A 27,965-nucleotide genomic window follows, 5' to 3' on the forward strand; every position below is an offset into this window, starting at 1 on the left:
ACACTCTCCACTCTTTCTATTGCGAGGCATCAGTATGCGCTTGTAATGTATAAACTCTGATTACTCTGTAACTTTTATTCCAGCTACCATGACAGGATTACCCAAAATCTAGATTTCTTGTCTACGACTCAACCCTCTACTTCTATGTCGCTCGTTAAATACAGCGGCGCCCGCTTTTCCCAGTTTGCCTTGGCTACACTGGATGAAACACCCTGATGCATAGGGTGCTGGGACGTGCGCCCCTCACGATAGCGAAGCGCCGCAAATTGCGTGCCAAAACCCATATGCGAGCATCGGCTCACGCAGTTTTCGGCACAGACGCAACAGCAGCCAACGCCCTCTCTCTCTCCAACACAGCCTTTGCACTGTCTCCCATGCCATGTTCGCTGAACATCTGCCGCCATACAGTTTCCTCCATGTACGTTTGCCCTTCAGGCTGGCAGTTCCCGACGCACGAATACACGATAATCGTGCCCCAGTCGAGAGCGTCGGAGGTGAAGTGGTTAATATCAAGGACGTTGAGGAGTTGGGGCATCGCCTGTAAGGAGATGAGTTGTCAGCGGGTTCTAGCGTTGATCAAGAAGGAACAAGTGAATGTACCTGGAACTCGAAGACTCGTGGCCCATGGCAATGGGGACATGCGGGGATGTGCTCTGCCTGAGGCTTTCCGCTGTCGCTGACCCACAGAGGCTCCGGATCTTTACCGTCTTCGTACGATACCCTAGCATATCTGATTTGCATGTTCCAGAACGTAAGAAATCAGATGGTGCGTCTAGTTGTCGCGGCCATGAGCTCAAGTCCAGTGCCTTGAACGTACCGGATGACCTGCTCAGGCTCCCTCAACACTCGTTTTTGGAACTTCAAGAAAGCCTTGTCCACATCAACCTCCGTCTCCTCCATATCCTCAATGGCTTCAGAGCCTTCTATGGCCACATTGGCCAGCTTCGTCTCCAACGATTCACCCTCGTCATTCTCGTCCTCATCGCCAGCGCCAGCGCTGGGTTCCGGCTCATCCTCAGACACCAACTCGAATTCCGGAAAGAGGACCTTCGTTTGAGATGCAGTCGCTGGGTCTGCAGCATCACCGTTCGCGCTCTCACATCGGTGCTTATGCCCGCCCTCGTTCCAATCTACGACCTGATGCTCCTTGGAGCAGTATTGCGCTGCTTTGCATTTAGAGCACTTCTTGGGCCCGCTGAGACCGCAAATATTGCACAATGGCGCCGTCGGAGTCGGCACATGTGTGTCAGAGTCCTCGTCGAACGTGTAGACTTCGTTGACTTCTGGTAATTGACTTCGGTATGCTTTGAAACTAGCGGACAACTAGGATGAGGATCTCTTATCAAACCAAAAAATCAAGTAAGGCTTACCAGTCCTGCCACCGGTTCTTATGACAGGCTCCATTGCGACAACAAAAGACGTAGATAACGCGGTGGTATGCTTCTATTGGATGGTCCTCTGGAGTATAGAACTAAAATTGCCGCACGCAATGAATTCCTTGCTCCGCCTCTTCCCGCCTGACTGAAGTGAGTTGAAAGGTTGACCTACTTGAAGCAAGAGCACCATGGGTTTCTCACACACCCCGCAAGTGACATCGGTAGCTTTCAGCGGTGCGCTTTGGTTCAACCACATCTACGAGAGGCACCGGGACGAACAAGTGAGAGGAGAGCTCGAGACTCTGCACCTTTTTCTGCGAATGGTGACATACCGGCTTGCCCCCAATTTTGTTCGGGAAGTCGTCGAGGGTGAATGTGAGGACCCCGTCCTCGGGCTTTTCGGCGAAACCAAGCTGTACGGCGGACATGGCGGGTGTTGTGGGAGCGGGGCAGACAGGCGTAACCTGCTTCTGGACGTACGCAGTGACCCCAATGGGATTGAGCGAAAGAAAAAGCGGAGAAGGAAAATCGACTTCCAACGCGATCGATTTTCGCCCGTCAAACGCCCGTCATTTGTTGAACAGCGGTTCCTCCCCCAGAAAAGCAAACATCATTACGGCTCTTCATTCCAGCGCTGTCATTCAAAAAGCCGCAGTGAAATCGATACAGATGCAATGAATGTAGTTTGATACGACGATCCCTACACATCAATAGTATACACCATTTTCATAGCATACCGGCTGGAAATGTCTCTCTTCATGTGCACCCCACCCAAAAAAAATTCCAGCCACAGTCCACCTTCTGAGAGCCCCCTCTCCATGGTCTATACACCGGTTTTCTAATCCCAGTTGACCGCCTAGCATTTATTTATTGCTAGCTGATGTAGGAGAGGGTATACCACCGCCGTAACCGCAGCGATACGACAGCGAGACTCGAATGAAGGAGCGAGGCGGGCGCATCTAGGCTTGTCACTCAGTGGCAGGCATCGTCACACGAAAGACCGAGTCGCGTCGACTTGACGATGCTAAACCATCCTCGTAACATACGTCTCACAACAATGACCAGCAATGTGTGGGTGGAGACCTCTATGAGGCGTTGTCCATCTTCCGCATGATGGGGAAAAAACGTCTCCTGGAGCGCTGCCACGCGGCGAGTGGGGCATTCAGTGAAAATTGTCCAGTGCTGGCGGCAGCCATTCTTCGTTCACTGTATCGAGGGATGTAGTGGGCGGGCGATATAGTTCCGTGGTGGAAGACGGCGTCTCTGACCGAAAGCGGGACGTATTCATCCTATGCTGTCGCTGTGCGAACTGGAGAGGTTTGGTCCATCGGACTTGTCGGACTTGCACCTTGAGCTTCCGATGAAAAGGCGCCCACTTCAATCTCCATGTCGCCTCTATTGGGTGAGAGCCACTTTTCCAGCAATCGACCCATGAGGGTAATATCGATGGGTTTGCTGATATAATCGTCCATTCCGCAGGCGAGACATTTGTCCCGATCGCCAAGCAGCGCGTTCGCCGTGAGCGCTACGATAGGCGTTTTCTTTGTTGCTTCTGACAGTTTCAACAAGGCCGCTGCCTCGTACCCATCCAAAACAGGCATGTGAATATCCATGAAGACCTTATATAGAAGCACATGCACAATTAGGAATATGAACGGGACAAAACTCAGCGCAAATTTCCGGAGTACGTACGATATCAAAGGGTTTGCCTTCCTTGGCTGCAGCTACAGCCACGTCGACGGCTTTACGTCCGTTGGAAGCAATGACGACATTCTCGTACCCGATGTGCTTGAGGATCTTACGGACGATGCGTTGATTGATATCATTGTCCTCAGCCACAAGGATCCGTTTGGTTGTCAGAATGGAGGCTACGCCGTTCTGCAAGCTACCATCCGTGTTCTTGCCGTTGACTCCATTTGACCCTCCCATCAGTGAGCTTGTGCCTTTGTCGGCATTTGGCGCTCGCGATGCGGGGAAAGGCAGTTCTAAGAAGAAAGTCGAGCCTTCTCCGAGAGTGCTCTTGACGGTGAGGCTTCCACCCATCAAAATCGTAAGTTGTCGACTGATGGACAGGCCTAACCCCGTCCCCTGATATCGCTTCTTCGAGCTGAGATCCGCCTGCGAGAACGGCATGAAGAGCTTGCCGATGGTCTCCTCACTCATCCCTATGTGCCAAGAAGATTGTCAGCAAGATAAATCTCCAGACTTACAGAAATCAAATGGCAAAAGGTAGTACATGGATAGTGATACTAACCTATCCCAGTATCCTTCACGGTCACTGATATCTTTCCTGAATGCATTTTGGATTCGGCGACGGGGCTGCTAGGCTCCTGATTTTGTATGGGATCATACTCGATGTAAACGGTGATCGCTCCCTTTTCCGTAAACTTGATAAATATACAGTGTCAGTCAAAATTCTCAGTCCGGATGCATCAATTTGCATGTGCACAGTACCTTAAACGCATTGTCAATCAAGTTCACGACGATTTGACGGAAACGGACGGAATCGCCGAGAATGTACTTTGGAACCCCCATCCCCACCTCTAGATACATGTATGTATCTTTCGGCATGCGCAATTCATATCCTCGTACAATCTCCTCGATTGTCGGGATGGGCGAGAAGACCACCGGTAAGATCTGGATGCGTTGCGCCTCTATCTTTGAATAATCTAGAATATCATTGATGACCCGCAGCAGTGTGGTCCCAGATTCTGTCATCAAGGACAAAAGGTTCCGTTGCTCATCGTTTAGCGGTGTTTCGGCTAGTAGCGCGGCAGCTGCTAGAGATCCGTTCATCGGTGTCCGGATTTCGTGGCTCATGTTTGCAAGAAGATCGGACTTCAGTTTCGCAGACTCTTCATAGACAGCGACGAGCCGCTGCTCCGACATTTTTCTTTCTGTCAGGTCGCGCGTCACCTTCGCATACCTGGAACGAAAATGCTGCTATTAGACATCCTGGCATTTACCACCGAGCATGACTCCCTGCGACTGAAGGCGTCTCCAGAAAGCACGTACCCTATCAACACGCCGTCATCGTTGTGGACGGCCGTAATCAAGACACTGGCCCAAAAGCGAGAACCATCCTTTCTGACTCGCCAATATTCGTCTTCGGCGGTTCCTTCCGTTCGCGCTTTGTAAAGCTCATGATCTGGTTTCCCGCTAGCGATGTCTTCGGGTGTGTAAAATAGGCTGAAGTGCTTGCCCACTACTTCGTCCTCGCTGTACAGCTTCAAACGTCGAGCTCCCGGGTTCCAAGTCATAACATGGCCGCTGGAGTCGAGCATGAAAATAGCGTAGTCACGAATGCTGTTGACGAGCAACTGAAGAAGCTCGGCGGACTTGAATCTCTCGTCGAAACTCTTACTGTGAATCCTCCTCGTCTTGCTTTCGGACAGGTGATACATGATGGCTGGTTGATTGCCCCAAGTGGTGGGTCGAGCTTCGGTCGTCCAAGTCGACTCCCAAATATGCCCGTTAAGCGGGTCTTCCGAGCGACCTGTATGCGCAGAGCCTTCTTTCAGGCCGGTGGCGAGGGCTCTGTCCAAAATCCTCCTGAGATTGCGGGCGTTCTCTTCCTCTTTCAAGCGGCCGTGCTGGAACAAGCTTGTGCCGATTAGCTCCTCTCTAGTACTCGTAACTCCTTCCAAAGAGAGAACCGTCAAGAAGCCCTCTGTGGCTGCCAGAATTCGGTACTCGCTGTCCAACACGACGTACGCCGAGGGTAACTGGGCGAAGATGTGGTGTTCCATTGCAACGTTGGCGAGAAAGGGATGAAGGCTCGAATGTGAGCTTAGACCCGCCGGAGGGGAGGTTGGTGTTCTCTGAATAATAGAAGGGGAAATATCTCCCGTTTACCACGGACGGGCAAGGGCTGAAAGGGTTTGGCGAGCGCTGTGCCTCGAGCACCCCCACGCCAAAACAATACCCGTACGTGAAAGGGGAGTTGCGCGTAGGGAAAAAGGGCGGGCAACGACTGTTCTGCGGGGTCTGGGCCGTTATACCGGGAAACAACTTTGCAGGCACAGCCGTCTCTAACGTTATCGAAAGTAGGTCGCAGCAGAAGCCCGCCGGCGTCAAGCTCTGTGAGGGAGGGGATGGATAAGAAAAAACTCCGCCCTCACAATCCGAAGACAAGGGGTTTCTCTCCTTCCTTGCACAAGTCCGACGTTAGATACCGTAAATGGCTGTCTGCTGACTTTTTCTGATGTCCGCCCCTGTGAAAGAGGACGGGGATGAATGGCCCTAAGATATCCGCAGCGGAGTGACGGAGGGGACACATTGGAAATCGACGCAATCCGGGTCTACGGCTCAATGCAACAGTGGTATCACTGCATGACATATGGGTATGACGAGATGATTGCCAGAATCCAGCATCCAGGAAGTCCGGCATCGCGGTAACTCGCACCATTTCAACATATGTTTTGGTGGTATTTTGACAGGTGTGCGATGCATGTCTCGCTATTCACGGCGGGATTTGTCGGGCGATTGACCCTAGAAATGTTTGTCGTCGGCTCGGGTTTGTCGTCGTGCCGAGGCACTTTCCTTTGTTCTGATCGGAGTTGCTCTCGAACTTAGGTTGCAATCACATGACGTGCGTCGTTTGTGCATTTCATTGGTGCTACAAGTGTGGTTCTGAATGGGATAAAGTAAAGAAGAAATGCACCAGCAATCCACCTTGTGCCCTCTGGGACGAAGCCAACCTTCTCTTACGACGTGAACGTCCGCGTCGAGCGGTTGTGCCTGCTGCTGGTCAAGTACGTCAGAATGCTCGCCAACCGCCTCTGCCCGCAGCAAGGGATGTTGCCGTTCACGCATGTCAAAATGTTTTCCTACAACCTCGGGCCCCTGGAGAGCAAAGAACTGCGATAGCAGTCAATTGGAGAGATCGGCAAGAATTTACCGGTGTTAAAGAATGGATGCGCCCAGTCAATCCGGTGTTTCTACTGCAATGGCGGCGACTTCCAGACCTTGAGAGCTCTGAATGCACACCTGATAGACACTCGAGATCATCATGTCTACGGCTGTTGTGGGCTACCGGTCCGCCGGATCGAGGATTGGCAAGCACACAGACGAGGGATGCACGGGATTGCCGACCAGGAGCGGGACAGATATGCATACTTCTATTTTGGAAAATAGTGGACTATACTTCATTTTGTTGCATATGTCGTGTGAAAATGTGAGCAAGCTATATATACAGCAGCCTTGTGGGCTGTTGACTACCACAAGGCTGCTGTTGACTAGCCAGCGGCACTTTCGATTCAACTTCGATTTCGCTCACGCCCAGAGCAGCATGGAAACTTTGTTCGGGCATATGGGATGTAGTGGGCAATACGTCGACAGCGTTTCCCGGTACCCTCATTGTGCAGGTTTCGACGCATCTATCTTCTCTCCTCCTCGCTCAGATCTACTGTACAGTATGTGAACATAAAGCTGGATACACGCGTCCGAGCTTGGCCAGCCCCTTGCCCCAGCCGCCGCAGTTGCGCACGGACACTGACTCAATCACTGGTGTATCTAGGTTTATGTTCACATACTGTACATACATGTGTGAAATGACAGTCGAGCTGCGTGTCAGCGACGCGCCAACAAAATTCGACAACACGCCGCAAAGGTCGAAGAAAAAGCGGTTTAGCGGCCAAGGGACTTTGCTATCCTCGCCTGCCGAACAGGGCCGCTGCAGAAATCCTCACCTGCATGCTTAAAGACATTGCAGAAGACTGGGCTTAATCTTTCTATCGTGCGGATCTATTATGTTCATCAATCAAAATATACATGAGATGGCTCTTCTATGGACTACATATAAAGGGGCGAATTCAGTGCCCTAAAGCTACAGATATCCAAATACAGACTCTGAGTCTCTAGATCGGTTGAGTCTAAGCCAAGATGAAGGAAGCGACGCCAGCAGCGATTCCGACGGCGGCGGAGCCAGCAAGGTGGGATCCAGAGCTGGGGGTGGTCGAGCCTCCTGTGGCAGCGACACCGACACCGAGGGATCCAGCTGGGCAACTGGCCAACGTCTTTTGCGCGTCAGCGAGTGTGGGGTCGACAGTGGCCTTGGCGTAAGTGGGAAGGGAAGACGTGTCCTTCAGGGCATCGTATTCCTTGGCGGCGCAGGGAGTGCACATCTGCTTTGAGTCTTTGGCCTGCACGGCGGCGAGAAGGGCGATGGCGCAGTAGGTGTTGTTGTCCTTCACGCAAAAACCCTTGCGGGCGTAGGTGATGATGGCGGGAAGATCACCAGCCTGGAGGTTTTTGAAGCTAGAAGCGCCATCAGCGACCGAGGTAGGGTTCAACAGAGGGGTAGTGCCGCAGGCTGCGGTGACGGTGGATCCAAAGGTGGTGATGGCAGAGTTGCACTTGTCACTGCACATCAGGTCGAGGTCGGCCTGGTTGATGAGCTTGGACGCAAGGGCGTATGACTGGGCTTCGGTCGTTGGTGTTCGGGAGCCGCCCGCCGCGATGACAGCGGTGATTAAGTTCTGGAGACCACATGAGCTGATAAAGTCACCGCCGGAGAGCTGTTGGAGGAGCGTAGTCTCGCAAGTTGGGGGAAGAGCCGGGTTTAAGGGGGAGCCGGATTGCGCGCTGGCAACGGCAGCCGTGGCGATAAGGCTGATGGCGGTGAGCTTCATGGTTGCGAAGGTTCGAGTGGGCGAGAAGGTGGGTATGTGTGCGATGTGTGGGGTCTGGAGAGCGGGGGCCGACAACTAGCATCCCTTTTATACTCCTTTCGGCACATTCAAGCCCGGTCCACACGGTTCCACGGTCGTCGAGCCAAAGCGGCTCAAACCATAATACTGTAACATGAGAAGGTACATATGTATGTACATACTGTAACTCCACAACGCACTTAAAATTTCACGGTAAAGTACAGTATGTATGTACTGTTACGTATACAACATGCGCCGGCGGCTTCATCTGTGCTCTGCCACCGTTGGTAGTGAGTGCACCGCATGCTCCTCACGAAATCCCCCGACGAGGCGACGAGGATCGGAAAAGCCTCTACACGTTGTGAGGCTGCTCGAGGAGGCTGCTCGATGAGGCTGCAAATGGCCAATGTGGTTGCTCTTCTATACTGTACTGCATGTGCATACTTGTCTACGTACAGCGACCGACGGCCTTTTTCGAGCCGTAAATTGATTGGAAGGACAACGAGCCTCCGATACGGTTGTACTGACTCAAATGTACTGTACAGTAACATGCACTGCTGTTACATCCATACCGTTACATTACCTTTGGTGTGTCATGGTATGCCGCTTCGAAGTGAAAGCCCCTCGAGTGCAGTAGCTGTACTGTAGTATCATCACGTGCCTGGAATCTCCGTATGACACAGCGGTAGGAAACAGTGAGCAACATTCCATAACACCCCGCACGGACTGCCACTTTTTTCCCACACGCACATCCCGCTTGCTTTCGCATGCCCACCACAAGTTCCGCCTTCAACCACACCCGGAAATAGGGCTTCTCGCGTCTAACTCCCGTTCCCGAGGCTCAATATTCACATATATATATATATATATATGTATAGCGGTTAACCCGCTCCAAGAAAGACAAAGACTGAGGGAGAAGGTTTCTGGGGTTTTTAAATACAATAGGAACGCTTGATGGGACCCCACACTAGCTTTGAAAGAAAACTACTTTATATACAATAAGGACGGGAAGAAAGACGGTTCTGTTTTGCTTTTCATCTTATACGCCGTCGTTGTCCTCGTGGCATTCGGTGCATAGTCGGACGTTGCTTTCCGTGCGCGAACATTTCCAGCATATTACTCGGCCGCATTGCCTGGTTGTGTGAATGGGTGGGATTGAAGTTAGTTTAGTGGCCAGATAAGCTCGCTCGAGATGCAGTGCGTCTTACCTGCAATGATGCTTTCGCGTGAGCAGCGAGAACTTGGTGTTTTGGCATATCATGCACACAGTAGCCTGTTGCGTGGGATCATAATGGGTCAGAAATTGTGCCTCCAACCATAACGAAATCCATCTTATCAACCCCTCCTCACCTCCTCATCCGGAATCCACCCCCCACCATCGCCCTCGTCCTCAGCCGCCACGCTCGCCTTCCGCGGCACAACGGTCCCCCGTCTATTCCCCGGCGAAATAGCCAAATCAATCCCCTGCCACAACCTCCGAAACCCCCACTCCGTCAAGGAGTTCCCTCCGCCATGCGACGACGCCGTCGAAGATCTCCGTTTCCGCTGTGCGACCACATACGCCCGTCTAGACCGCGCGGCGCTGCGGACGGCGGCCACCCAGCTGTCGCGCTGGTCTGGGGATGCGAAAGCGACTTGGAGGTATTGCGTGGAGGTTTCGATGTCGACTAGGGGGCCGGCTTGGTCGTCGACGGGGGAGATTTGGATGTCGGTGAGGGGCATGACGGTTTGGCGGGAGTAGGCGTCTTTGAGGCTGTGCGTTTTGGCGCCTTTGATGGGTGTTCCGTATATTAGCATATCGCTAAGGAGGAAAATCTGATGGAAATAAAGAAGACGTCAGAGTGTGCTATGTAAGATACACTGAGGGGATCCCTTGTGTGTGCAACAATGACACCGATAGCCGGGCACCACAAAACTTACCCGTCGTGGCTCTTTCCGTGATTCGATAGAGCTGAGGGTGACTTTGTAGACGACGTCGTCTCGAAGAAGCGTCCTGTTTTCCCGCTTACCAGTTAATTCCTAGACGAAAGGGAGATCAAAAGTCAGCAACCTGCGGAGACCAAGTATCGCCCCCGCGACATCAGAAGGACTATCCCAACTGACCTTTCCAAGAAAGAAAAACTCAATCTCGGCCAGTTTATGCATATTCTCAAAGCTCTGAGCAGTCTCCGCAGCCCTCCGCCGTGATTGTTGTGTCGCCAATGCTTCCGCCTGTTCCTCCTGGTATTTCGACCGCAAATCCTGCAATGACGCCATGGAAGCCAACGAAGGACGTGTCTTTGGCTGCCGCCGTTTCAACGCAGGTGTTTTGTTGGCGCCCGGTAGCCCAATGGACCCGAAGCGTGCCGAGAATGACTGCTCCAACGCTGCCAGTTCCTCATCGTTTGCGCCATTGGCACTGGAGCTGGATATCATGGATGCCGTCGTACTCCGGCGTACTTTCGGTGCGGAATAGCTGTGTTTTGTGTTTGGCGGAGGCTCTTGGGCAGGAGGGCGGACCCGACGGTCTAAGGAGGCTGAAGAGGAAGATGACGATGCCGGTTGTGCGGCAGGGTGAGAATATCGATTTGTCGTCACTGATAGAGGTTTGCCACTTCTGGGTTTATGATTCAGATCCGACGGAGGGTCGAACGCCCCAAACGCCTGCAGAGCAGCATCGACATCCGGGTCACCCGTAAGCGCTGGATACCCATTACCGCTCCCTTCAGCAGCCGCCGCCGCAGCCGCCGCAGCTACGACAGACTGCCCCGACCTTGACGACGAGTTGCCGCCTACACGAAACACTCTCGGCTTCGCGGACTTCCGCTTCTCGTGCAAAATGTCATGCTGGGGCACAGGGTTGGAAATCTGGAACCGCTGCAAGGACGCTGCAGCTGCTGCCCCAACAGGTCGAGTATCCCGTCGCTTCCCAAACGCCTGATATAGAAAGTCGTACGACGAGGGAGCGGGGGTTGCGCCCTGGCCATTTGTTGGTGCTGCTGGCGCCGTGCCTGCCTTCGACGACCGTTTCCCGTCGGAAGCGACCATGGTCGCGACCTACACTCTTCTTGCCTCCAGACCTCGGCGGACAAGGGTATCGAGGGGGTGCGTGACCCTCTGTTTAGCGCAGCGTTATGAGAAGCTCGCCAACGTGGTATTCGAACTGTCAGCGAGCGCGAAATGCGGGTCACAATCGTTCAACCGTCAAGCCGTAGTTCGCTGGTAGGAAGGTTTCTTTTGGCACCGCGGCAGACTCCAAATCCGAGTGCTTCTCCTTAGCGAGTCCTGCTGTATACAGTGTGATTAACAAGTCTCTTTATCCGCTCTCTCTGCAGCTCTGCCCCCTGCCTTCCTGCGTGTGAATTTTGCAGCTCGCCCTTCTCGAAGTCTGCGCAATATCGGCGGTCACTCGACTCGCTCAATTTCAAGCGGGCGAATCGCGCGAACGCACCGTGGTTTGGAAGCCGTTACGGACGTGCGTAACACGTGCGTAACATGTGGGCGAACACAATCCATTCGAACCCGATTGTCCTTATGATGGGTTCTTACGTACGCGCGATCCTGAAACTTCCGCCACCTTGCTTTCTCACGATCAACAGAAGAGCGTTCCGACGATTATACTATCTTTGGCCACATGCGGACGGCAAACCCACTGCGGTCACTCGACGCTTTTTCAACAGAGCAGGTCTTTTTCGCCGGGTTCGAAAACGCTCAAGGATTATAGATCAAGGTCGTCCATACCCCTCGCCGCCGGCGGGCCAACGAAAGTCCAACGACAAAAACCACCATCGCCATGGGAGTCTGTGAAAATTGGCGTAATGACCGCCGACGACGAAGCACGACAACGATGAAGCGTCGAGCACCATCTTCTTCGTTCGGCTATATTGCGGCGGCTGCCATATCGATGTGGCAGTCGTCCACGTCCGTTCATGGACAAGCGACCGAAAGCATACCATCGATTTCCCAAACCGCCGTTCCTGTATCAGCATTGCAACCAGCATCCGTCGCACTTCCCATCACAGCCGACATCCAGATACCTTACGCATGGGGCCACGCTGCCCTTAACGTTGCTTCCACCAGTGAAGTCATTTTCGTAGGCGGCAGTAATTCGCCTAGTGCCAGCAGCTCAACGCCGCTCCCTGCACGCCCGACCCTCCTCCTAAATTCTACAACATCCTCTCTCGAGATAGCAACTCCCTCGGGAAACGTTCCTCCATCAGCAGGTCAAGCATGTACATACGTCGCTTCGGAACAAGCTGTTTTCTGTATAGGCGGATACCAGGGCATCGCACAAAATGTCGCACCGCGCAGCTCCAGGATACTGACGAGGCTGAGCTTGGAAGAGCAGAAATGGACGGAAGTCAATGTGCATGGACAGGGGTACACATCGATTGCCACTGGTTTCATCGCGCCAGAAGCTGAAATTGCCGACGCTGCCATGGTGGCAGTCGATCGCACATTGTTGGTCGTTGGGGGTCGCTCACAGTGCTTCCCGTGCGCACCGGTCGCGGGAGGATCGACCGTCGGTGCGGTGCGTGCTTCCATAGCTCCTCTCACATCGGGTGAGCAGGATCTGACGGTGCTTCACGACACTGCCGGCGGATTGTACGGACACTGCATGGTGTTGTCCGACTCCAACGTCCCGTACGCACTCTTCGGAACAACACCGGCAACAAACCGCTCGATCGGCGCTCCCACCGACACACTCATCCGTAGAATATCCTTGAAATCAGCAGACTCGGCCGGTTCGCTCGTCACGCCAATCATCCTCACCCAAACGGCTAACTTGACACTCCCCCCTCCACGTCTCCACGCCACCTGCGTGAAGGGAATCAACGACATAGTGTACGTCTTTGGCGGTGTTCATGCGCAAACCGGACAGACGCTTGCAGATTCGTGGGCGCTGTCTCTCCTTGACCTCGGCTGGACGCCGTTGTTGAATGCTGGAACTGTCCCAACGAGCCGAAGCCGCGCTGCTGGGTTCTACATCGCAAGCGAGGCCAAGTTTGCCGTTCACGGTGGCCTGCAGAGTGTTGCCACTGTAGACGCTGCATTGTACACCGCCAAAGCAAACATCGTGGCTGGAATCGTCACGTGGGAGCAGCAACCCATTTACGGCGTCGCGACGGTTGCAGGCCTGGGTGCCCTTGGAGAATTATTCGACAACGGCTCCGAAGAGGACGACTCGACTTTTCAGAACTGGTTAAAGATCGGTGTTCCGGTCGTGCTGGGTGTGATTTTCCTCATGCTTGTCATCTTGGCTTTCGTTGTCTACTGCACACGCAAGCGGGTACCGTTATCGAATCTAGAGGATGACAAAACGTTCGATAGCAACGTTTACCCATCGCCGAACTCCAACTTTCCTGCGTCCATTTCGACGTCGCCTGTCGGAAAGTTTCTTGCCACCCACGCGCTCGAACGCCAGGAATCGTCGGCTTCGACGATCTACCCCGCCGCGGACAGCGTCAAATCGGACACGGCGTATGAGCGCCGCGGAAATCTGGAGGAAGGACGTCAGGTCGGGATGGACGCACAGCCGATCCCACCCATCCGACGGTCCTCGCTAGCTGCGACGCAATCTAGCATGCGATCGCCGTCGTTGAGTTCGGAGGCTGTCAGGGCGCTCGAGATCGCATACGTCATGCCGCCAATGACGGCCGCCCTGGTTGCGAAGTTGGGTGCGTCGAGATTGCCCACGCAATCGCAGTTGCAACCGCAGGCGGCACGTGAGGATGCTCCCGAGTCGCCGTCTACCATCACGCCAATGGGCCTCACACCCGTTCCCCTGACACCCGGTGCTGCCACCGCCGCGGAACCAATCGACGACTCTGACTCCCCAGCATCCCTGGCCACCCCACCACCACTTCCCGTCTTGACACTCTCAGCCCTCACCGGAATCGACATCTCCAAACCCTTTTCAGCCTCCTACACATACAGTCCCAAACGCACCGACGAATGCCCAGTCACGATAGGCGACACGCTTACCCTGCGCAAAGTATACGGCGACGGCTGGGCCCTAGGCACCAATCTCACCCAAAAGCGAAACGGGTTCTTCCCCGCCAGCGTGCTCTCCCTTGACGATTGGACGTTCTCGACCCACACCGACAAACCCGTGGAGCTCATGTCCCCGCATCTGGCAGACAGCGTCGCGAGTCACCGGCACTCGCACCTCGGCGTGCCGGGCCACTCACAGTCGCGCGCCGATAGTGCGATTGACGCCAACAGGTCGTCGAAATCGCTGAGCTGGTTCGAGAAGGAGAACAGCAAAACGCATGGGGAAAAGACCGTGCCGCCGGCGCGGACGCAGGCGTTTAATGCGCCCGTTGTTGCGCCGCCGGTGGATTTGTTGAAGCAGCTTGAGGAGCTGGATTTGGCGTATTTGGAGGAGGTGGTTGAGTTGACGGCGTATTTTAGGTATAGGAAGAGGATCTTTATTGGTGGGGAGCAGTTGTAGGACATTTAGGGTAGAATACGAAGCCTCTTTCTTTGGTCGTGTCTATTGACATGTAGTTTTGCCTGCGAATGAAACAAGTCGATGCCTGCCTCATAAAGACGTCTTCTGGTTCAGTTAGTCCTTAGTATGCAAAGCGATTTGAAAGCCCGAGATTCCTCTCAGTCGCAGTTGAATGTTTGCTATGCTGACGATCTTGTTGAGATTCAAAGCAGCTGGCCTTATCCAGTAATCGTAACCGCATTGCTAGCGTTCCCCGTCCCAAGCGCATTGTTCGCTCTAACCCTATACAAATACGGCACTCCCCTAACGCTACTGCTATCCGTAAACAACGTCTTATTCTGCGGCACATTGTCCATCACCTGCGAGCCCACAACCGTCCACGTCGGCGTCGCAGCAGCGGCATCCGCGCGTTCGACGCTGTAACTGGACGCGCCTGCTGACCCGCGCCATGTGAGCGCTGGCGAGGTTGCGTTGAGCAATGTTGGCGGTACGGGAAGCGTGGCCGCTGGGATGGAGAAACCGGTTTGAGCGGCGATTTGTTGTGCGCCGGTCTTGACGGCGTTGATGACTTCCTGCTCGTCGGGTCCGAATCCCGGGGCGGCTGGGAAGCCTGGGAAATGGTACGATTGGTAATCGTGCGCTTCTTTGTGCGTGTACATTCCACCAGCGCTGCTATGGCCCCTCAGACTCCACACGAGGGCGCCTGCCAGCGCTTCTTGTTTGCGCACCACGTTGCCGATGACATCCTGGATCGAAGCGACGGCACTGAAACCGAACTCTCCGACGATGTACGCTTTGTTGTATGATGCGACAGTCACCGCATCGGAAGCGCTAGAATCCCCGTATCGCGGGTTCTCTACCCGATGAAGCACCTGAACAGCTATCCCAGCGCCGGCACCTGCCATGGCCCCCAACGCCACTATCGCCAAAAGGAGCTGCTTTAACCTCGTCGAACGCTTCACATCCGTCCCCTTCGCCTCTCTCACGACCTTAATTTTCCGTGGAGACCACACCAGCATGCAAAGCATGACCATCGCGATAATCAGAATCGCAGTCAGCACGGCCCACAGCGCCCATTCACCTGTCGTCGGCACGAAATTCCGATAGAAATGGTTCGAAAAGACATCTATATTTGGATCCGCGAGCACCTCCGCGTCCCACCCGTGCTTGAAGGACCCGTCCATTATCAAGTGCTGTGAGTCAAACGACCGGATATACGCGGCGATGTCTCTCGTCCAAGCCGCCGGCGTCTTTCCGTCATCGAGTTCGAGCTCGTTGCCCGTCTCCCACAACATGACCGTGCTATCATTGCGGTAAGGGATTCCATTGACGGTGTTGTTTCGTGTCAGCAGTTGCACGATGATGCTTTTGAAGGAAGATATCACGGCGGTATTTGTGAAGAAAGCCGATGTAGGCAGCGATGCATCCACAAGCTGAACGAAGCTGCTGATGCCGCCCCACCACTCCCAACGATCTATTAAGGGTATGATCACCTTGACATTCCTCTGTCTCGCCAATGCCAAAGCGCTGTCCAGTCCTCTCATCACAACCTCCTGCAACCCGATTTTCCCATCGGTTGCTGATTTCACAATATGTTTGGTGGCGGTCGCCGTTTCCGAAGGCATTTGCACGCTCAATGCGTACATGCGGACGACGCGGCTTCCCATTTGTTGGATGGAGGAGAGGAGATCGTCCTGCTCGAAGGGGGTTGGGACGACGAAGGATGGGTCATCTTGAAGGGAGAGCGTTGGGGTGTTGAAGGAGACGAAGCGGAGGGTGGTGTTGGTGGACGGATCGAAGAGGTTGGTGCCGCTGCGGATGATGAAGCCGGCGGCTGCGGATGCCATCTGAGGGTTGGGTCGAGTCGGCCAAGGTCGAACGGGTTGGAAAGAGAAAGACAAAAGTGCCACGCGCAGCCCTCCCATCGATCCCAGACAAAGCGCGTCCAAAAGCCCAGCAGACAAACGGTCATATTCCTTACGCGTTTTTGCAACCTTTTTTTAGACATTAGGCGTACCGATCGTCGATCTGAGCATCCCTACCGGCTGCTACCTCCTGCTTAACTGATGAAGCTCGGGCTGCATCAAAGACATACACAGGGACTCTCTGCGAAACTTCGAAGCCGACTATTGCAGCCAATCTCCGCACTCGACCCAGATTTCGACACCGCACTCCTCATATTTTTGACGGGCTCTTTCTCTCTCCGTCGATTGCGAAATATGTACTGTATGTGCTCCGGAAGGCTCCGTCCTCAAAGGCTCGGCCTACCCGGAGTGCCTACCAGGCCCCTACCATGATACCATAATAGCAATCCTACCGGTGCCTATGTGTACGCAACATTCGAATGTCGAATCCTGCAGCCCAACCTTGATTATAAAATCGGGAGGGGAAGCGGAACTTCCGCTCGTGTTCAACGGCCGCCCCGTTGCGTGAGTTACGGCTTGGGTGGCTGTGCAAGCGTTTTCATTTCCCGCGGATTCGGAACAATCACGACGCGCAAGCTTGTCAGTTTGTGTTACCGCCGGGACGCTAACTCCGAGTCCAGGCTTTCGGCGCTCCGGTGAATCTGTCAAGAACCGCCCCACCGGAATGCATTGCAAATCAATCTCTCACGTGGGAAGCAGCGTGGGAAGGGTTTTCGATCGCAGGAGCTTCTTGTTTCTGGGCACACTGTTTCTTGTCCATCGTCGGAGCGTTCGAAACATGTAAGGAGCGGTGATCTCCCACATAGATGATATGATAGCGGAGGCGGCGCGGCGGAACCAACACGCGTCCCACCGCCGCACTTTTCCCTGCGACGAACTCCCACCGGCGGCCAACGTACAGTACAGTAGATCTTTATAAAACCCACAGACGGCATACCCTCCCCCTCACATCCAGATTATTACAGCAAACAGAACCAATCCAAGCTTTCACTTCTCCAACACAACAACAACAATCAAAAATGACTGCCACTACCCTTTACGAGCTGTCCGTCAACGACAAGCGCAACCAGCCCTACGACCTCGCCGCCCTCAAGGGCAAGGTCGTCGTCGTCGTCAACGTGGCCTCCAAGTGCGGTTTCACACCCCAGGTCGGTGGTGGAATCCTTCTCTCTGCATATCTGCCCCTCTCCCTCCCCCAATGTTGGCCAACTATCTCACCTTTTTCTACCCCTCAACGCTTACAGTACAAGGGTCTCGAAGCCCTCTACCAGAAGTACAAGGACCAAGGCCTCGTCATCCTCGGTTTCCCCTGCGACCAGTTTGGCGGCCAAGCGCCCGGCTCCGCTGAGGAGGAGGCGTCCACCTGCCAACTCAACTTTGGGGTCACCTTCCCTATCCTCGAGAAGATCGAGGTCAACGGCGACAACGCGCACCCCGTCTACGTGTGGCTCAAGAGCCAGAAGAGCGGTCTGTTGGGCTTGAAGAGGATCAAGTGGAGTGAGTAGAATTTCGGACTTTCTCCCCAGCGCAATAATTGGATCACTAACCACGTTGCATTTGCAGACTTCGAGAAGTTTGTGGTCGACAAGGAGGGACGAGTCGTCGAACGTTACGCTTCCACCACCGAGCCCGCCTCTCTCGAGAAGACCATCGAGAAGCTCCTCGCTTAAGTTTACTCGAAATCCCGTAGCTTCAGGTGTATATATACCGCAGTGATGCAGCCACATCAGAGAGTTCGTCACTCCGCCATCCCTCATATCGTTAGTCTTTAGTTTCCTTTAATTCTCTTGCGGTGTATGCCCACGATAGAAACACGCCGTATCTTTACATAGCCTCCCTTCGCTTTTTGGCCTAAATAAATCAATCATACATACACACATCATCTCACGTTCGTATGTGCAAATCGCGTGGAGTGTCCGCAACGTCCCGTTCCCGAGCACCGCGTCTATCGCGACTCCTACTCTCAACGCTGCTCTCTCTACTCCTACTCCTAGTGCGGCTGCCGTTCCTGACTGGGGGAGTGTCAGGCTTTCCTCCATGAGCATCCGCCTTCTCCTTGACAACCACATCCGGTCGTGTGCTGCTTCGTTCGTCTCGATTGTCCCCTCCATGGTCTCTGCTCCCTCTTCGTCCGCCACGAATGGATTCCCTAAGGTCCCGGCGCGCGTCGAAGCGGTCGTCAGCTCGGTGGTATCTCGGACGGTCGTAGTCGCGGTAACCTCCACCTCGGTCATGATACCTGTCCTCCCGTCTGTCGTCCCGTCTAGGGTAAGCATCGTGCCTGTGGCCGTTATGTCCGAATTTCTGCTCGCAGGTTGCATATTGACGTGAGATCAAAGAGTCGATGTCAAACTGACGAGTAATGTCCAAAACGTACCACAGCACCCCTCCCTCTAATCACCCTTCCCTCCTTATCCGTCCGCTCCAGCGCCGCCATCGGTCTATCGCTGTTTGTGAACCTTGCAGAAGGCTTCTCATCCCTCATCAGCCAATTCGATGACGACTCTACGTCTTCCGGTGGAGCTATCCCAACAAATTCCTCTTCCTCCCCTGGCCGGACCTCTCCTTCCTCCTTCTCGGTCGAGGCCAACGCCTTTTTTGCTGCTTGCTTCTTCGACTTCTTGCTCTTCTTTTTATGCTTTCTACGCTTCCGTCTTTCGTCTTCCGATGATGAGGAGGAAGAGGAAGTTGACTCGGATCCAGATACAGAAGGCGAACGACCGCGAAGCTTCTTCTGCGATTTGCTTTTACTTTTCTTCCGATCGTCCTCGCTGTCCCTCTCTGAACTAGATGGCGACGGTGACCGTTTCCGCTTATCTTCCACCTTCGTTTCCAAAGACGACACCTTGCGTTTCGCCGCCACCACGCGTTCCAGTTCGCCGGAGTTAACAATGACGACTTTATCGTGCGGGCGGCTTTTGCGATCGACGGGCAGTGCTTCGATCTCCTTGACTATGTCTTGGCCGGCGAGACAGCGTCCAAAGACCACGTGTTTGCCGTCCAGATGCGGTGTTGGTACGCACGTTATGAAGAACTGGGATCCGTTTCTGTGAAGATAAGCGCACTGTGAGAACTCCGTCCACGATTGATGCGCCAGCGGTGGCCATCCTCAAGCTCCTTCCCTCTGACCACTCGCCCCTCTCTCCCCAGAGAACACACGAAAGCTCGCCTCGCTCGGAGAGGTTCAGCGTTGGCCATCCTCAAGCCTTCTCGCCTGATATCTCGCCCTCATCTTCCGCCCATTGCCTCGCACAGCACTCACGTATTAGGTCCCCGATTAGCCATCGAAAGCAAAAACTCGACATCATGTTTTCTCTCAAACGACTCATCGGCAAAAGTCCCACCATAAATACTCTCCCCACCCGTCCCATCGCCGGCAGTAAAATCGCCACCCTGTAGCATAAAGTCCTGCACTATCCGATGGAAGCTGCTGCCTTTGTAGTGCAGGGTTGCGCCTGAGGCTGTGCTGCGGCCACGTTCGCCTGTGCATAGTGCGCTGGGATGGGAGAGGGTTAGTTGCTTGCATGATCTAAGCGATTATGAGTCGAAAGACATACCGGAAATTCTCGGCGGTTTTGGGAACTTCGTCTGCGAAAAGCTCAAAGATCATGCGGCCGGCTGGGAATAACATGAGTGTGAGCGAGAGATACAGTATTTCACCAAGTCCAATTTCAACACTCCGCTGCGTACCTTTGCGACCAGCGATTTCAATGTCGAAAAAACATCTGGGGTTGTGTGATCTCGACATGATTGCGTCTTTTCGTAAGGCAGATCTCCGCTATTGCCCCGTTGCTTGGTATAGTCTATGCCCGCGCTATGCCGCTAGTGAGAAAGAGACAGGCCGGAGGCCAAAGTTACTACGTAAGATTCTGTAATGCTGTGCCGTTGTGCGTCGTCGGTGTCGTCGGTGTTCTCCGAGGGACCGACGCGCTGGGGTCCTTCCCCCCTTTCCAACAGCGGTGCGGTCATTCCTCAGAATCCTCACCCAGGGTCCCCCTTCCGCCAACCGCTTCACCTTCTAACCAAAACGTCCTCTCTCGGACGGAGGTTCAAGCTGTTCATAGGTCGCTGAGGCAGAGTCAGTAGTGCAGCATATACGGTATGTGCAGTTCTAGGTTGGCTCCGCGTGTGCGCTGCACTCTCTCACATCATGCGTGGCTTGCTTGCGTTCATTAGAAATGAAAGCGATAATGGGTCGCTCGAAACCCTCCCTCGCCGTTGTCCTCCTCTTTTCTCTCTCCGCATTCGCAGCAGCAATACCCCTCCACCACAACCCGCAACAACCCCTCGGTGCCTCGTCACCCCTCGCCGCAGTATCACCCATCTGCACTTGCGCTGACGCTTCTATCCCTCACTGCGCCAGTCTTTCCCTTGGCCACGGTGATAATTTCTGCATATGCTTGAGCGGGGCCTTTGCGATCTGTGGGGGGAAAGTTGAGCGTGAGCGTGAGCGTGGTGGGCTGGCCGTTGAGGAAGCCTTTAAAGTGGAGGCGAAGAACTCGAAACATGATGATACAATTGAACCGTTTACGCCGAGGTTTTGGTATACCCTCACGGCGACGATTGTATTGGTGCTTATCGGTGGAATCTTTGCTGGTGAGTTTGGGTTTGTGATATGCGGAGAGCCGGGAGGGAGGTTTGCGAGAAGGAGGGGGAGGGAAGGCGAGAGGACGTAATGCCAGCGACGGGCCGCGAGCAGGACGTCGTTCACTTGTCGGAAAGCAGGGGTCAATACTGACCCTGACTCATAAAATCACACAGGGTTGACAATCGGCATCATGAGTCTGGACACGACCAATCTCGAAATCCTTCGCAACAGCGGCACCGAACAGGAACAGCGTTACGCAGCCAAAATCGAGCCCGTGCGCAAACACGGTCACTGGGTGCTCACCACTCTGCTCCTCGGAAACGTGGTGATTAACGAGACGCTGCCTATCCTGTTTGACAGTCTGGTTGGAGGCGGGATCGCGGCCATTATCATCTCGACGGGGCTGGTCGTGCTGTTTGGAGAGATCATTCCGAATGCAATATGCGCACGGAATGGATTGGCTGTGGGTGCTGCTTTTGCGCCCCTGGTCAAAATGTGCATGTGGATCATGGCGCCGCTGTCGTGGCCGATTGCTAAGCTGCTTGATGCGCTACTTGGACACGAGGAGGGGACAATCTACGCTCGTGCCCGTGAGTATAGACTGAGATCGCTCCAATACTACCCATCATGCACCTCGGCATTGACCACTGAGCATCTTTATCACTATCGCAGAACTCAAGACGCTGATCCGCATCCACGAAGTGAACCAAGAAGGATCGAATGGCTCATGCGGAGACCTCATACACGACGAAGTGGGCATCATCTCGGCGGTCTTGGACTTGAAGGATAAGAGCGCAAAGCAGATAATGACACCGCTGGACGACGTGTTCATGATGGAGATCAATCAAGTTATCGACGTGCAGATGATCAAGGAGGTATGTACACTTGAAGCCTACAGGAAGTAAACGTAATCATGCTAATCTCCTACATTCCATCGATTCTCAGTTGATCAGTCGCGGCCACAGCCGAATCCCCGTCTACCAAGGCGACCGCTCGAACCTCATCGCAATTCTCCTCGCCAAGCGTCTGATCGGATACAACGTCGAAAAAGCAAAACGCATCAGCGACGTGCCATTAACGTATCTGCCCATTATTGATGGCGAAACAAATCTGTTTGATATGTTGAATTTCTTCCAGGAGGGCAGGAGGTAGGTGTTACGCCACCGCAGAGCAATAGAATGCCTGATTTCCTGACATTGACGTTCACTTTTCTTTTTGCGCAGTCATATGGCGGCGGTTGCCATGCGTGTGGATGGCAGCACGGAGCGGGAGGATGATGGGAAGGCTGAACGGGAGATTTTGGGCGTAATCACACTGGAGGATGTTATCGAGGAGCTTATTGGCGAGGTAAGGAGGGATGATGTCTCGAAGCCATTGTCTCCTCTTTCCTCGTCCTCACTCCCTCTCTCTCACCACGTAGGAAATCATCGATGAGACGGACGAGTATATTGACGTGCACAGCAAGATCCCCGTAAAACGCGCGCCAATAACTCAAAAGCTAGCCAAGCTGCTAGTAACGAACATCACACGGCGAAGTTCATCAACGTCGATGCCGGTCGTCAAGACTCCAGGCGGCACCTTGGGCATGGGAGTGGGCATGAACGGTGTGAAGCCTCTGCGACGGGGCTCAAACTCCGGTAAACATCAACATCGGATGGATGCGGAGGCATTACTCACGCCGCTCAATCCTCCTCGCCCAGACTCGGCTGCTGCAGCTGCTGGTGGTGCTAGTGGTGGTGCGAAGGGGCCCAACACGCCCAAATCAGTTGTTTTGGATACCGACTCGCCATCGACAACGACGACGACGTTTGGGGTGGAAGACAGCGTGGTGCCTGACTCTGTAGACTACTTCAGCGTGCCGATCGACGCGTCAACGCGAGACGAACGGTTACAGGATGCAGGGTGGACGATGACGCCGATGGTACCTGGCGACCGGCACTCGAGAAGCGTGCTTGTGCGCAAGAAGAGTCGCGGCGTGATGGGGACTGCGTCTGCGCCGAGCTCGATAGCGGGGAGTTCTGTGGCGGGCGACGAGCGGGAGCATGTGAATGGGGAGGACGAAACGATAGCGCGGAAGCAAGGGGGAGAGGATGAGACGACGCCGTTGTTGAAGACCGTGGGCGGCACGTCTTAACATTTGAACTGATTTGGTGGGGAGAATTTGGTCGACTGCTTGGAAACAATGGGCTGATTTCTTTCTCACACGTGGTCCCTTCCACCTCATTTTTTTGTATCTTATTGTACTTCTGGGATCTCATAGTGCTTTGTGAACAGCAGACGATGAGGCTCGTGAAGACTATTGATACGGATTATACTTTCTTACACGCATGGAAGAAAGCCACGCAGGCGTCTTTCCGATTGAGACGAGACGTGGAGGATGACGACGCGCCGGAAAGGAGAGCGAGGAGGAGGCCTTGGCGCTTGGCTTCCTTCAAACAGCTTCAAACCTTCAACATCGCCGCTGGTTTCCCACGCACTCCACTCTAAGATCTACATAGTGCTGACCCTATATTAACGTCCATAGAAGAACCGGACGACACTCGAAAAGCCAGCAACAGAGATTCGTCACAAGCTCCGTTTCCAGTTGTCTCGTCATGTCCGCCCTCACCTTCCACGATGCCGCCATCACAATCGTGCCGCTGAACGGCGGCCCTCCTTCCCAGTTCGGCCGAGGGACCCTGAGCGTCGAGCAGGACACCGTTGGCAACATCTTCCTCGTAGGTCCCGACTGGCGCCTGGCCCTCCCGGCCGATACCCAAGCCGACAAACCCCAGCCCGGAACATTCACAATCCACTTGCCTGCTGAGGCCCGCTTGAAACGTACTACGGACGGCTCCGAATATGTGTTCCCACCAGGCTCAGCGAACCTCCGCGTCGACTTCAATAACCCGGAACCGACCTCCCTTGCCGTGTTCGAGACCCTCTTCCTCGGTCCCGCCCCAGCCTACACGCCGTTCCCGCAACCTGGCGGCGCCGACGCGACGTACGGCCCAGCCACCGCAACCGACACCCACCACAAAAACAGTCTCGCCCTTGTCGATGAGAAGGGTGACGTCGTGGGGGTGGTCGCAGAGGGTGTGGACCTGAAGAACGCAGACGGCGGGGGACCAATTACATACGGCGACAACGAATCCGCTGTCATTGAGATTGATAGTTTGCCCGTCGTGGACCTGGATCAGCAGCACCGGGATGAGCGGGTCACGGTCAGGGTGAAGGTTATCCGGGACGCATCGTCGACGGTCGTCAAGACAGGGACCTATGTGTCCACCGGTCTGATTGTGGGATCTTCGGCGCTGGGGAAGGCTGTGAAGAGTGGAGCGAGTGCGTTGAAGACCATGATTCCTGTTGCTTCAACGCCATGGACGGTAAGGACAGGGAGGGAGCAAGGAACTTTTCTGTGTCATCACATTCATTATGATCGAAGTTGGCTCATCCTCGTCCTTTCGTCCAACAGCCCAGCCAAAGCACGAAAGACAACATCGACAAGTTCCACAAGGGCACCCAACAAACCGCTAACCTGACTCGCCGAGCCGCTGAAACCATCGCCGGAATCGCCGTCTCCGCGGGCCAAAAGGTAGCCCAATCCGCCACGAAAGCCGCCTCGCCCAACGGCGATTACCGCACCCACTCGGCTTCATGGGACCTGCTGAAGAACACCGTGCACGCCGTCAGCACCGTCCTGGATGCTGCGGCGGACGCGGGCAAGTCGCTGTACGCGGATACAGTTGAAGCCACCTCCGGCCTCGTTCAGCACCGCTATGGAACAGAAGCGGGCGACGCAGTGCGCACGAGCTTGGGGGCAGTGGGACACGTCGGGCTCATGTACTTTGATGCCAAGGGGATTGGTCGGCGCGCGTTCTTGAAAAAGGCCGCAAAGGGCGCCATCACGAACGTCAAGCTGAAGGATGGTCGTGTTGTCAGTCTGGGTGGTGCGAACAATGGGCCGACCATTGCTCATTCACCGACCCCTGGACCTAGTAGTAGCGGCGGGTATGCACCTGCATCGAAATCGAGTCAATCGCCGTTCGGGAAAAAGTGAGAGGATTTTACGCCCGGAATCACAACTTGTAGGACATAGGTAGAGGACGCTCCCTGTGATTAGTACAAATGTGGATAGACATTCCCAAAACTGATTCGCGTCCCCACACCCTTAAATGCCAAAATGGATAAGGAACTGAATCCTTCTCAGAAGTTATCCAACCCTTCGGGGCATTAGAGGAACACGGCTCCAATAAATATGGTTCCAAAATGCGACAGTCTGGGCGACAAAGTTTTGCCAGGCAGTGAAGAGAATCGCGCCAGTCCAGTGTCTACGGATCCGTGAGCCACGACCGAACAAGAGTCTGAATTCTTAAGTCTCCTTCTGCCGTCTATGCTCCCTCACGTCCTCCGACATCACCCTCGCCGACTCGCCGGGCCTCTCGCCCGGCGGCTGGGCGGGGCCACCCGAAAGCGGCTGCATCTCGTATGTTTGGGTGTCGACAGCGGCGGCCTCAGCGACGATTTTGGCGGCGAGGCGCGGCACGTCCACGTAGTCGGAGCCGTAGTGGGTGATGAGTTTAAGGCAGGCGCCCATGATTGCGATGCACATGGAGCTCATGAGGAATTTGTAGGAGGCCGAGTCTGATGTGGGATGGAACAATGTGAGTTTCTCGTGTGGGCACCGCTTTTACATGTTGCGAGCCGCGCGAAATACTCACATGAAGTAGTCAAGAAGATCAGCAAGATCATGAAGATGCTGCCCACAATACCAAGCGGTAGCTAAAAGACAAGGGGGGTCAATCCAGCACACATGCACAGCCATTCCCTTCGCAACCACACATTGCGAAGACTTCTCCGTCCTTCGCCGGCATTCAACACGAAAGAAAAGCCCATACCACGAGATACCGAATAGGCCGCTCTTGCTGCAAAAACGGCGAGACCACGGTCGGGTTCACCTCATATACTCCCAGCATGAGATTGAATGCATCCTGTAAAACGTTCCAGAGAGGATGCATGTGTAAGAAACAACGACAGTCGCTCACAAACCGCACAAATCGCCACCAGACGCGACAGATGCACACCTGCCGAGACCCATCAAGGAAATTGTTCTTGAAGTACCGAACAGCCGAGTTTCGGAAATCCTGCAGCGCGCCGGCCCGCGTGCGTTTCCCACCGCGCGTAAAGTCCGTTTTAAGGGCACCGGTGCCGCTGTATTGCCGGCTAACTTCGTCGGCGTTGTCGGCCCAGACTGCCACGCAACGACACCAATAAGTTCCTTTTGTCTTTCATCGAGGGTCGCATGATAAGGATGAGTAATCAGCCAGCAACTTTGATACATACTATGCTTGAAAACCCTTTCAAATTCCACAGCATCCTCCACCTTCCCACCAGGCGGCAAAATCCCTAGCTCCACAAACTGCTGCTTGAGCGAATTGCGAGCCAGCACGCTCTGCACTACATTGGTCCTGTCCAAGCAGTCCATGCAGTTGGTGCGCACGACCGAGTCTTGCTGCTTCAGTACGGCGCCTTTGGCGTCTTGCTTGAAGTAGCTGTTCCGTGAATGGACTGGTTGGTCAGCGTCATTTGCCCGAGTCGTAAAGGGAATGTGGTAGCAACTATTACCCTTGAGCTTCCAGCTCGGGCCGGATGTCCTCGAGGAGCACGGAGATGCGGTCCCATCGCATGTTTCGGCACTCGTGATGAAAGTCGAAATGGACGTATCTGTCGACGAGAGCTGTTCACTCCTGCTGTACCCCTCTCGAAGAGACGGGACTCTTTGTGTGGGAACTTACCTGATGCGTGGCTCATTCAGCCTTTGGATGGCACTCGCAAACGCTATCCCAAGCGGGTGCTCATATCCTTTCTTGTTGATCAAGTTCACCACGATCTGGCGGTTATACAACCGCAGCTGCTCATCGAAATGCTTCTTGAAAGACGCGGCCTACTGAAACGCGTCAATGATGCTACTGGCGCCAATCGCATTTCCAATGAAGCTGCCACTCTACCGTCTTCGGATCCGGCACAACTTCCAATTTCGGCTGGTATCTAATGTTTGCCGTCTGCTTCCAATAGAGCGGTATCGACCCACGCGTCTGCACATACGACGTCTTGTCCCCGGCTTCCGTGACAACAATCTGCTCAGTCTCAACGTAATTCGAAACGTTGCCGTTGTCGTCGACCCCGCGCGAATGGTATCGAGTTCCAGCTCGATGGTGTGATCGGCGCGTGATGAGACCGAATGTTAGGCGACGGTTGTTCACGGAGATGTCTTTGAGCTCTATGAATCCACACATGATGGGAAGAATAAAGTTGCTGAGGTCGTGGTCAGGTCGTGACGTGCTCATCTCTATCAGCCTCCTTTGCATATAGCGATTCCAGAAGAACCGCTCATCTGCTGTAGCCCAAAGAGGCCGCTCTTTGGCTGCCTGTTTGCTTGTTCGCTGTGCTGAGTTCGTGAGGTCAAAGGTGTACGAAAAGTAGAAGTAGCCGGCACCAAGAAGCGTGTCGAGCATGAAGACATAGTTGACATCGTCTTGAATCTGCTGCTCGGAGAGATGCAATCTACTTCGCTGGACTGGGATGGTCTTATGTCCAGTGAGCTTGTAGACCTCATGGCCGGATATCTTCCCAATCCTCTCACGCCCCGTGATAACAACAATATGGTCGCCGGCGTTCAACTTGATTACACCCAACAGCCCATGGATGCTGATGACTTCCTCCTGTCGCAGTGTCGGCGCTGGCGGGGCGTTCAGATTCAATGACCCATCGATGCGGTTAATCACCAAAGTCTCCCTTCGCACCGACGGGTTCTGATATACAGGCTCGAACGTGAACGTCTCGCTCGAGATGTACAGATTCAATGAACTGTAGACCATGTTGGGCGATGGTGCCTGCTGCACAACGGACCAGTTATGATCGTTCGCTGGAAGCGGTAAGGAGAATCCCGCCGCGTACGATGCAGTGGGTCTTCCAGCTGTTTGTGTAGCCGAGGCCCGCCTCCCGAAGCTTCGG

At 54.3% G+C, this 27,965-nt stretch overlaps 11 protein-coding genes across 11 annotated transcripts; 4 read left to right on the forward strand and 7 right to left on the reverse strand.

The window, feature by feature from the left end:
• Positions 1-56: 56 nt before the first annotated feature.
• EV422DRAFT_140108 (programmed cell death protein 2) lies at positions 57-1,934 on the reverse strand. Its single transcript, XM_053064804.1, has 6 exons — positions 1,709-1,934; positions 1,549-1,632; positions 1,371-1,471; positions 818-1,312; positions 601-730; positions 57-538 (listed from the first exon to the last, which is right to left on the reverse strand). Exons 1-6 carry the CDS (start codon positions 1,802-1,804, stop codon positions 299-301), a joined length of 1,146 nt encoding a protein of 381 aa, XP_052929235.1. The 5' UTR covers positions 1,805-1,934; the 3' UTR covers positions 57-298.
• Positions 1,935-2,452: 518 nt separating this feature from the next.
• Positions 2,453-5,287, reverse strand: EV422DRAFT_140106 (putative histidine kinase TCS1p). The gene is made up of 5 exons (XM_053064803.1): positions 4,392-5,287; positions 3,831-4,302; positions 3,631-3,763; positions 3,069-3,541; positions 2,453-2,995 (listed from the first exon to the last, which is right to left on the reverse strand). The coding sequence occupies exons 1-5, from the start codon at positions 5,123-5,125 to the stop codon at positions 2,666-2,668; spliced, it is 2,142 nt and encodes a 713-aa protein (XP_052929236.1). The 5' UTR covers positions 5,126-5,287; the 3' UTR covers positions 2,453-2,665.
• A 1,818-nt stretch (positions 5,288-7,105) lies between these two features.
• EV422DRAFT_514075 (uncharacterized protein) lies at positions 7,106-8,091 on the reverse strand. The gene has a single exon (XM_053069213.1). It carries the CDS (start codon positions 8,006-8,008, stop codon positions 7,250-7,252), a length of 759 nt encoding a protein of 252 aa, XP_052929237.1. The 5' UTR covers positions 8,009-8,091; the 3' UTR covers positions 7,106-7,249.
• A 589-nt stretch (positions 8,092-8,680) lies between these two features.
• Positions 8,681-11,393, reverse strand: EV422DRAFT_616820 (uncharacterized protein). The gene is made up of 5 exons (XM_053073980.1): positions 10,130-11,393; positions 9,947-10,045; positions 9,377-9,841; positions 9,235-9,299; positions 8,681-9,159 (listed from the first exon to the last, which is right to left on the reverse strand). Exons 1-5 carry the CDS (start codon positions 11,051-11,053, stop codon positions 9,066-9,068), a joined length of 1,647 nt encoding a protein of 548 aa, XP_052929238.1. The 5' UTR covers positions 11,054-11,393; the 3' UTR covers positions 8,681-9,065.
• Positions 11,394-11,577: 184 nt separating this feature from the next.
• On the forward strand, positions 11,578-14,555 carry EV422DRAFT_514078 (uncharacterized protein). The gene has a single exon (XM_053069214.1). It carries the CDS (start codon positions 11,799-11,801, stop codon positions 14,457-14,459), a length of 2,661 nt encoding a protein of 886 aa, XP_052929239.1. The 5' UTR covers positions 11,578-11,798; the 3' UTR covers positions 14,460-14,555.
• On the reverse strand, positions 14,556-16,456 carry EV422DRAFT_514079 (glycoside hydrolase superfamily). The gene has a single exon (XM_053069215.1). The coding sequence runs from the start codon at positions 16,382-16,384 to the stop codon at positions 14,678-14,680; it is 1,707 nt and encodes a 568-aa protein (XP_052929240.1). The 5' UTR covers positions 16,385-16,456; the 3' UTR covers positions 14,556-14,677.
• A 947-nt stretch (positions 16,457-17,403) lies between these two features.
• EV422DRAFT_491455 (thioredoxin-like protein) lies at positions 17,404-18,054 on the forward strand (the record flags this gene model as incomplete). The annotated part of the gene is made up of 3 exons (XM_053067536.1): positions 17,404-17,532; positions 17,629-17,881; positions 17,948-18,054. 3 exons carry the CDS (start codon positions 17,404-17,406, stop codon positions 18,052-18,054), a joined length of 489 nt encoding a protein of 162 aa, XP_052929241.1.
• A 361-nt stretch (positions 18,055-18,415) lies between these two features.
• Positions 18,416-20,313, reverse strand: EV422DRAFT_140335 (cyclophilin-like domain-containing protein). The gene is made up of 4 exons (XM_053064807.1): positions 20,075-20,313; positions 19,942-20,002; positions 19,647-19,880; positions 18,416-19,431 (listed from the first exon to the last, which is right to left on the reverse strand). The coding sequence occupies exons 1-4, from the start codon at positions 20,130-20,132 to the stop codon at positions 18,732-18,734; spliced, it is 1,053 nt and encodes a 350-aa protein (XP_052929242.1). The 5' UTR covers positions 20,133-20,313; the 3' UTR covers positions 18,416-18,731.
• A 261-nt stretch (positions 20,314-20,574) lies between these two features.
• On the forward strand, positions 20,575-22,452 carry EV422DRAFT_491423 (uncharacterized protein; the record flags this gene model as incomplete). The annotated part of the gene is made up of 6 exons (XM_053067532.1): positions 20,575-20,980; positions 21,146-21,562; positions 21,645-21,847; positions 21,918-22,120; positions 22,196-22,319; positions 22,393-22,452. Coding segments are annotated over 6 exons (1,413 nt in total), but the record flags the coding sequence as incomplete, so codon positions are not given.
• An 831-nt stretch (positions 22,453-23,283) lies between these two features.
• On the forward strand, positions 23,284-25,167 carry EV422DRAFT_140354 (senescence-associated protein-domain-containing protein). The gene is made up of 2 exons (XM_053064808.1): positions 23,284-24,337; positions 24,427-25,167. Exons 1-2 carry the CDS (start codon positions 23,567-23,569, stop codon positions 25,009-25,011), a joined length of 1,356 nt encoding a protein of 451 aa, XP_052929244.1. The 5' UTR covers positions 23,284-23,566; the 3' UTR covers positions 25,012-25,167.
• Positions 25,168-25,825: 658 nt separating this feature from the next.
• EV422DRAFT_491924 (Sac phosphatase domain-containing protein) lies at positions 25,826-27,829 on the reverse strand (the record flags this gene model as incomplete). The annotated part of the gene is made up of 5 exons (XM_053067570.1): positions 25,826-26,202; positions 26,295-26,503; positions 26,577-26,675; positions 26,747-26,895; positions 26,960-27,829. 5 exons carry the CDS (start codon positions 27,827-27,829, stop codon positions 25,826-25,828), a joined length of 1,704 nt encoding a protein of 567 aa, XP_052929245.1.
• Positions 27,830-27,965: the final 136 nt, after the last annotated feature.

The sequence above is a fragment of the Fimicolochytrium jonesii genome (assembly GCF_025526975.1).
Source record: "Fimicolochytrium jonesii strain JEL569 chromosome Unknown EV422scaffold_2, whole genome shotgun sequence".
In the NCBI taxonomy this organism is placed as follows: domain Eukaryota; kingdom Fungi; phylum Chytridiomycota; class Chytridiomycetes; order Spizellomycetales; family Powellomycetaceae; genus Fimicolochytrium; species Fimicolochytrium jonesii.

Bases quoted from the DNA above. Each gene is read 5' to 3' on its own strand.
- EV422DRAFT_140108 (XM_053064804.1), bottom strand. From the start codon at position 1,804: ATGTCCGCCGTACAGCTTGGTTTCGCCGAAAAGCCCGAGGACGGGGTC. The intron at 1,472-1,548 runs GTAGGTCAACCT...CGGCAATTTTAG, and splicing joins CCATGGTGCTCTTGCTTCAA to TTCTATACTCCAGAGGACCA. The intron at 539-600 runs GTACATTCACTT...ATCTCCTTACAG, and splicing joins CACGAGTCTTCGAGTTCCAG to GCGATGCCCCAACTCCTCAA.
- EV422DRAFT_140106 (XM_053064803.1), bottom strand. From the start codon at position 5,125: ATGGAACACCACATCTTCGCCCAGTTACCCTCGGCGTACGTCGTGTTG. The intron at 4,303-4,391 runs GTACGTGCTTTC...TTTTCGTTCCAG, and splicing joins GATGACGGCGTGTTGATAGG to GTATGCGAAGGTGACGCGCG. The intron at 2,996-3,068 runs GTACGTACTCCG...CTTCTATATAAG, and splicing joins AAGGCAAACCCTTTGATATC to GTCTTCATGGATATTCACAT.
- EV422DRAFT_514075 (XM_053069213.1), bottom strand. From the start codon at position 8,008: ATGAAGCTCACCGCCATCAGCCTTATCGCCACGGCTGCCGTTGCCAGC.
- EV422DRAFT_616820 (XM_053073980.1), bottom strand. From the start codon at position 11,053: ATGGTCGCTTCCGACGGGAAACGGTCGTCGAAGGCAGGCACGGCGCCA. The intron at 10,046-10,129 runs GTCAGTTGGGAT...CCTTTCGTCTAG, and splicing joins AGTTTTTCTTTCTTGGAAAG to GAATTAACTGGTAAGCGGGA. The intron at 9,842-9,946 runs GTAAGTTTTGTG...TATTTCCATCAG, and splicing joins CACGGAAAGAGCCACGACGG to ATTTTCCTCCTTAGCGATAT.
- EV422DRAFT_514078 (XM_053069214.1), top strand. From the start codon at position 11,799: ATGGGAGTCTGTGAAAATTGGCGTAATGACCGCCGACGACGAAGCACG.
- EV422DRAFT_514079 (XM_053069215.1), bottom strand. From the start codon at position 16,384: ATGGGAGGGCTGCGCGTGGCACTTTTGTCTTTCTCTTTCCAACCCGTT.
- EV422DRAFT_140335 (XM_053064807.1), bottom strand. From the start codon at position 20,132: ATGTCGAGATCACACAACCCCAGATGTTTTTTCGACATTGAAATCGCT. The intron at 20,003-20,074 runs GTACGCAGCGGA...TGTTATTCCCAG, and splicing joins TGAAATCGCTGGTCGCAAAG to CCGGCCGCATGATCTTTGAG. The intron at 19,881-19,941 runs GTATGTCTTTCG...CTCCCATCCCAG, and splicing joins AAAACCGCCGAGAATTTCCG to CGCACTATGCACAGGCGAAC.
- EV422DRAFT_140354 (XM_053064808.1), top strand. From the start codon at position 23,567: ATGTCCGCCCTCACCTTCCACGATGCCGCCATCACAATCGTGCCGCTG. The intron at 24,338-24,426 runs GTAAGGACAGGG...TTCGTCCAACAG, and splicing joins TTGCTTCAACGCCATGGACG to CCCAGCCAAAGCACGAAAGA.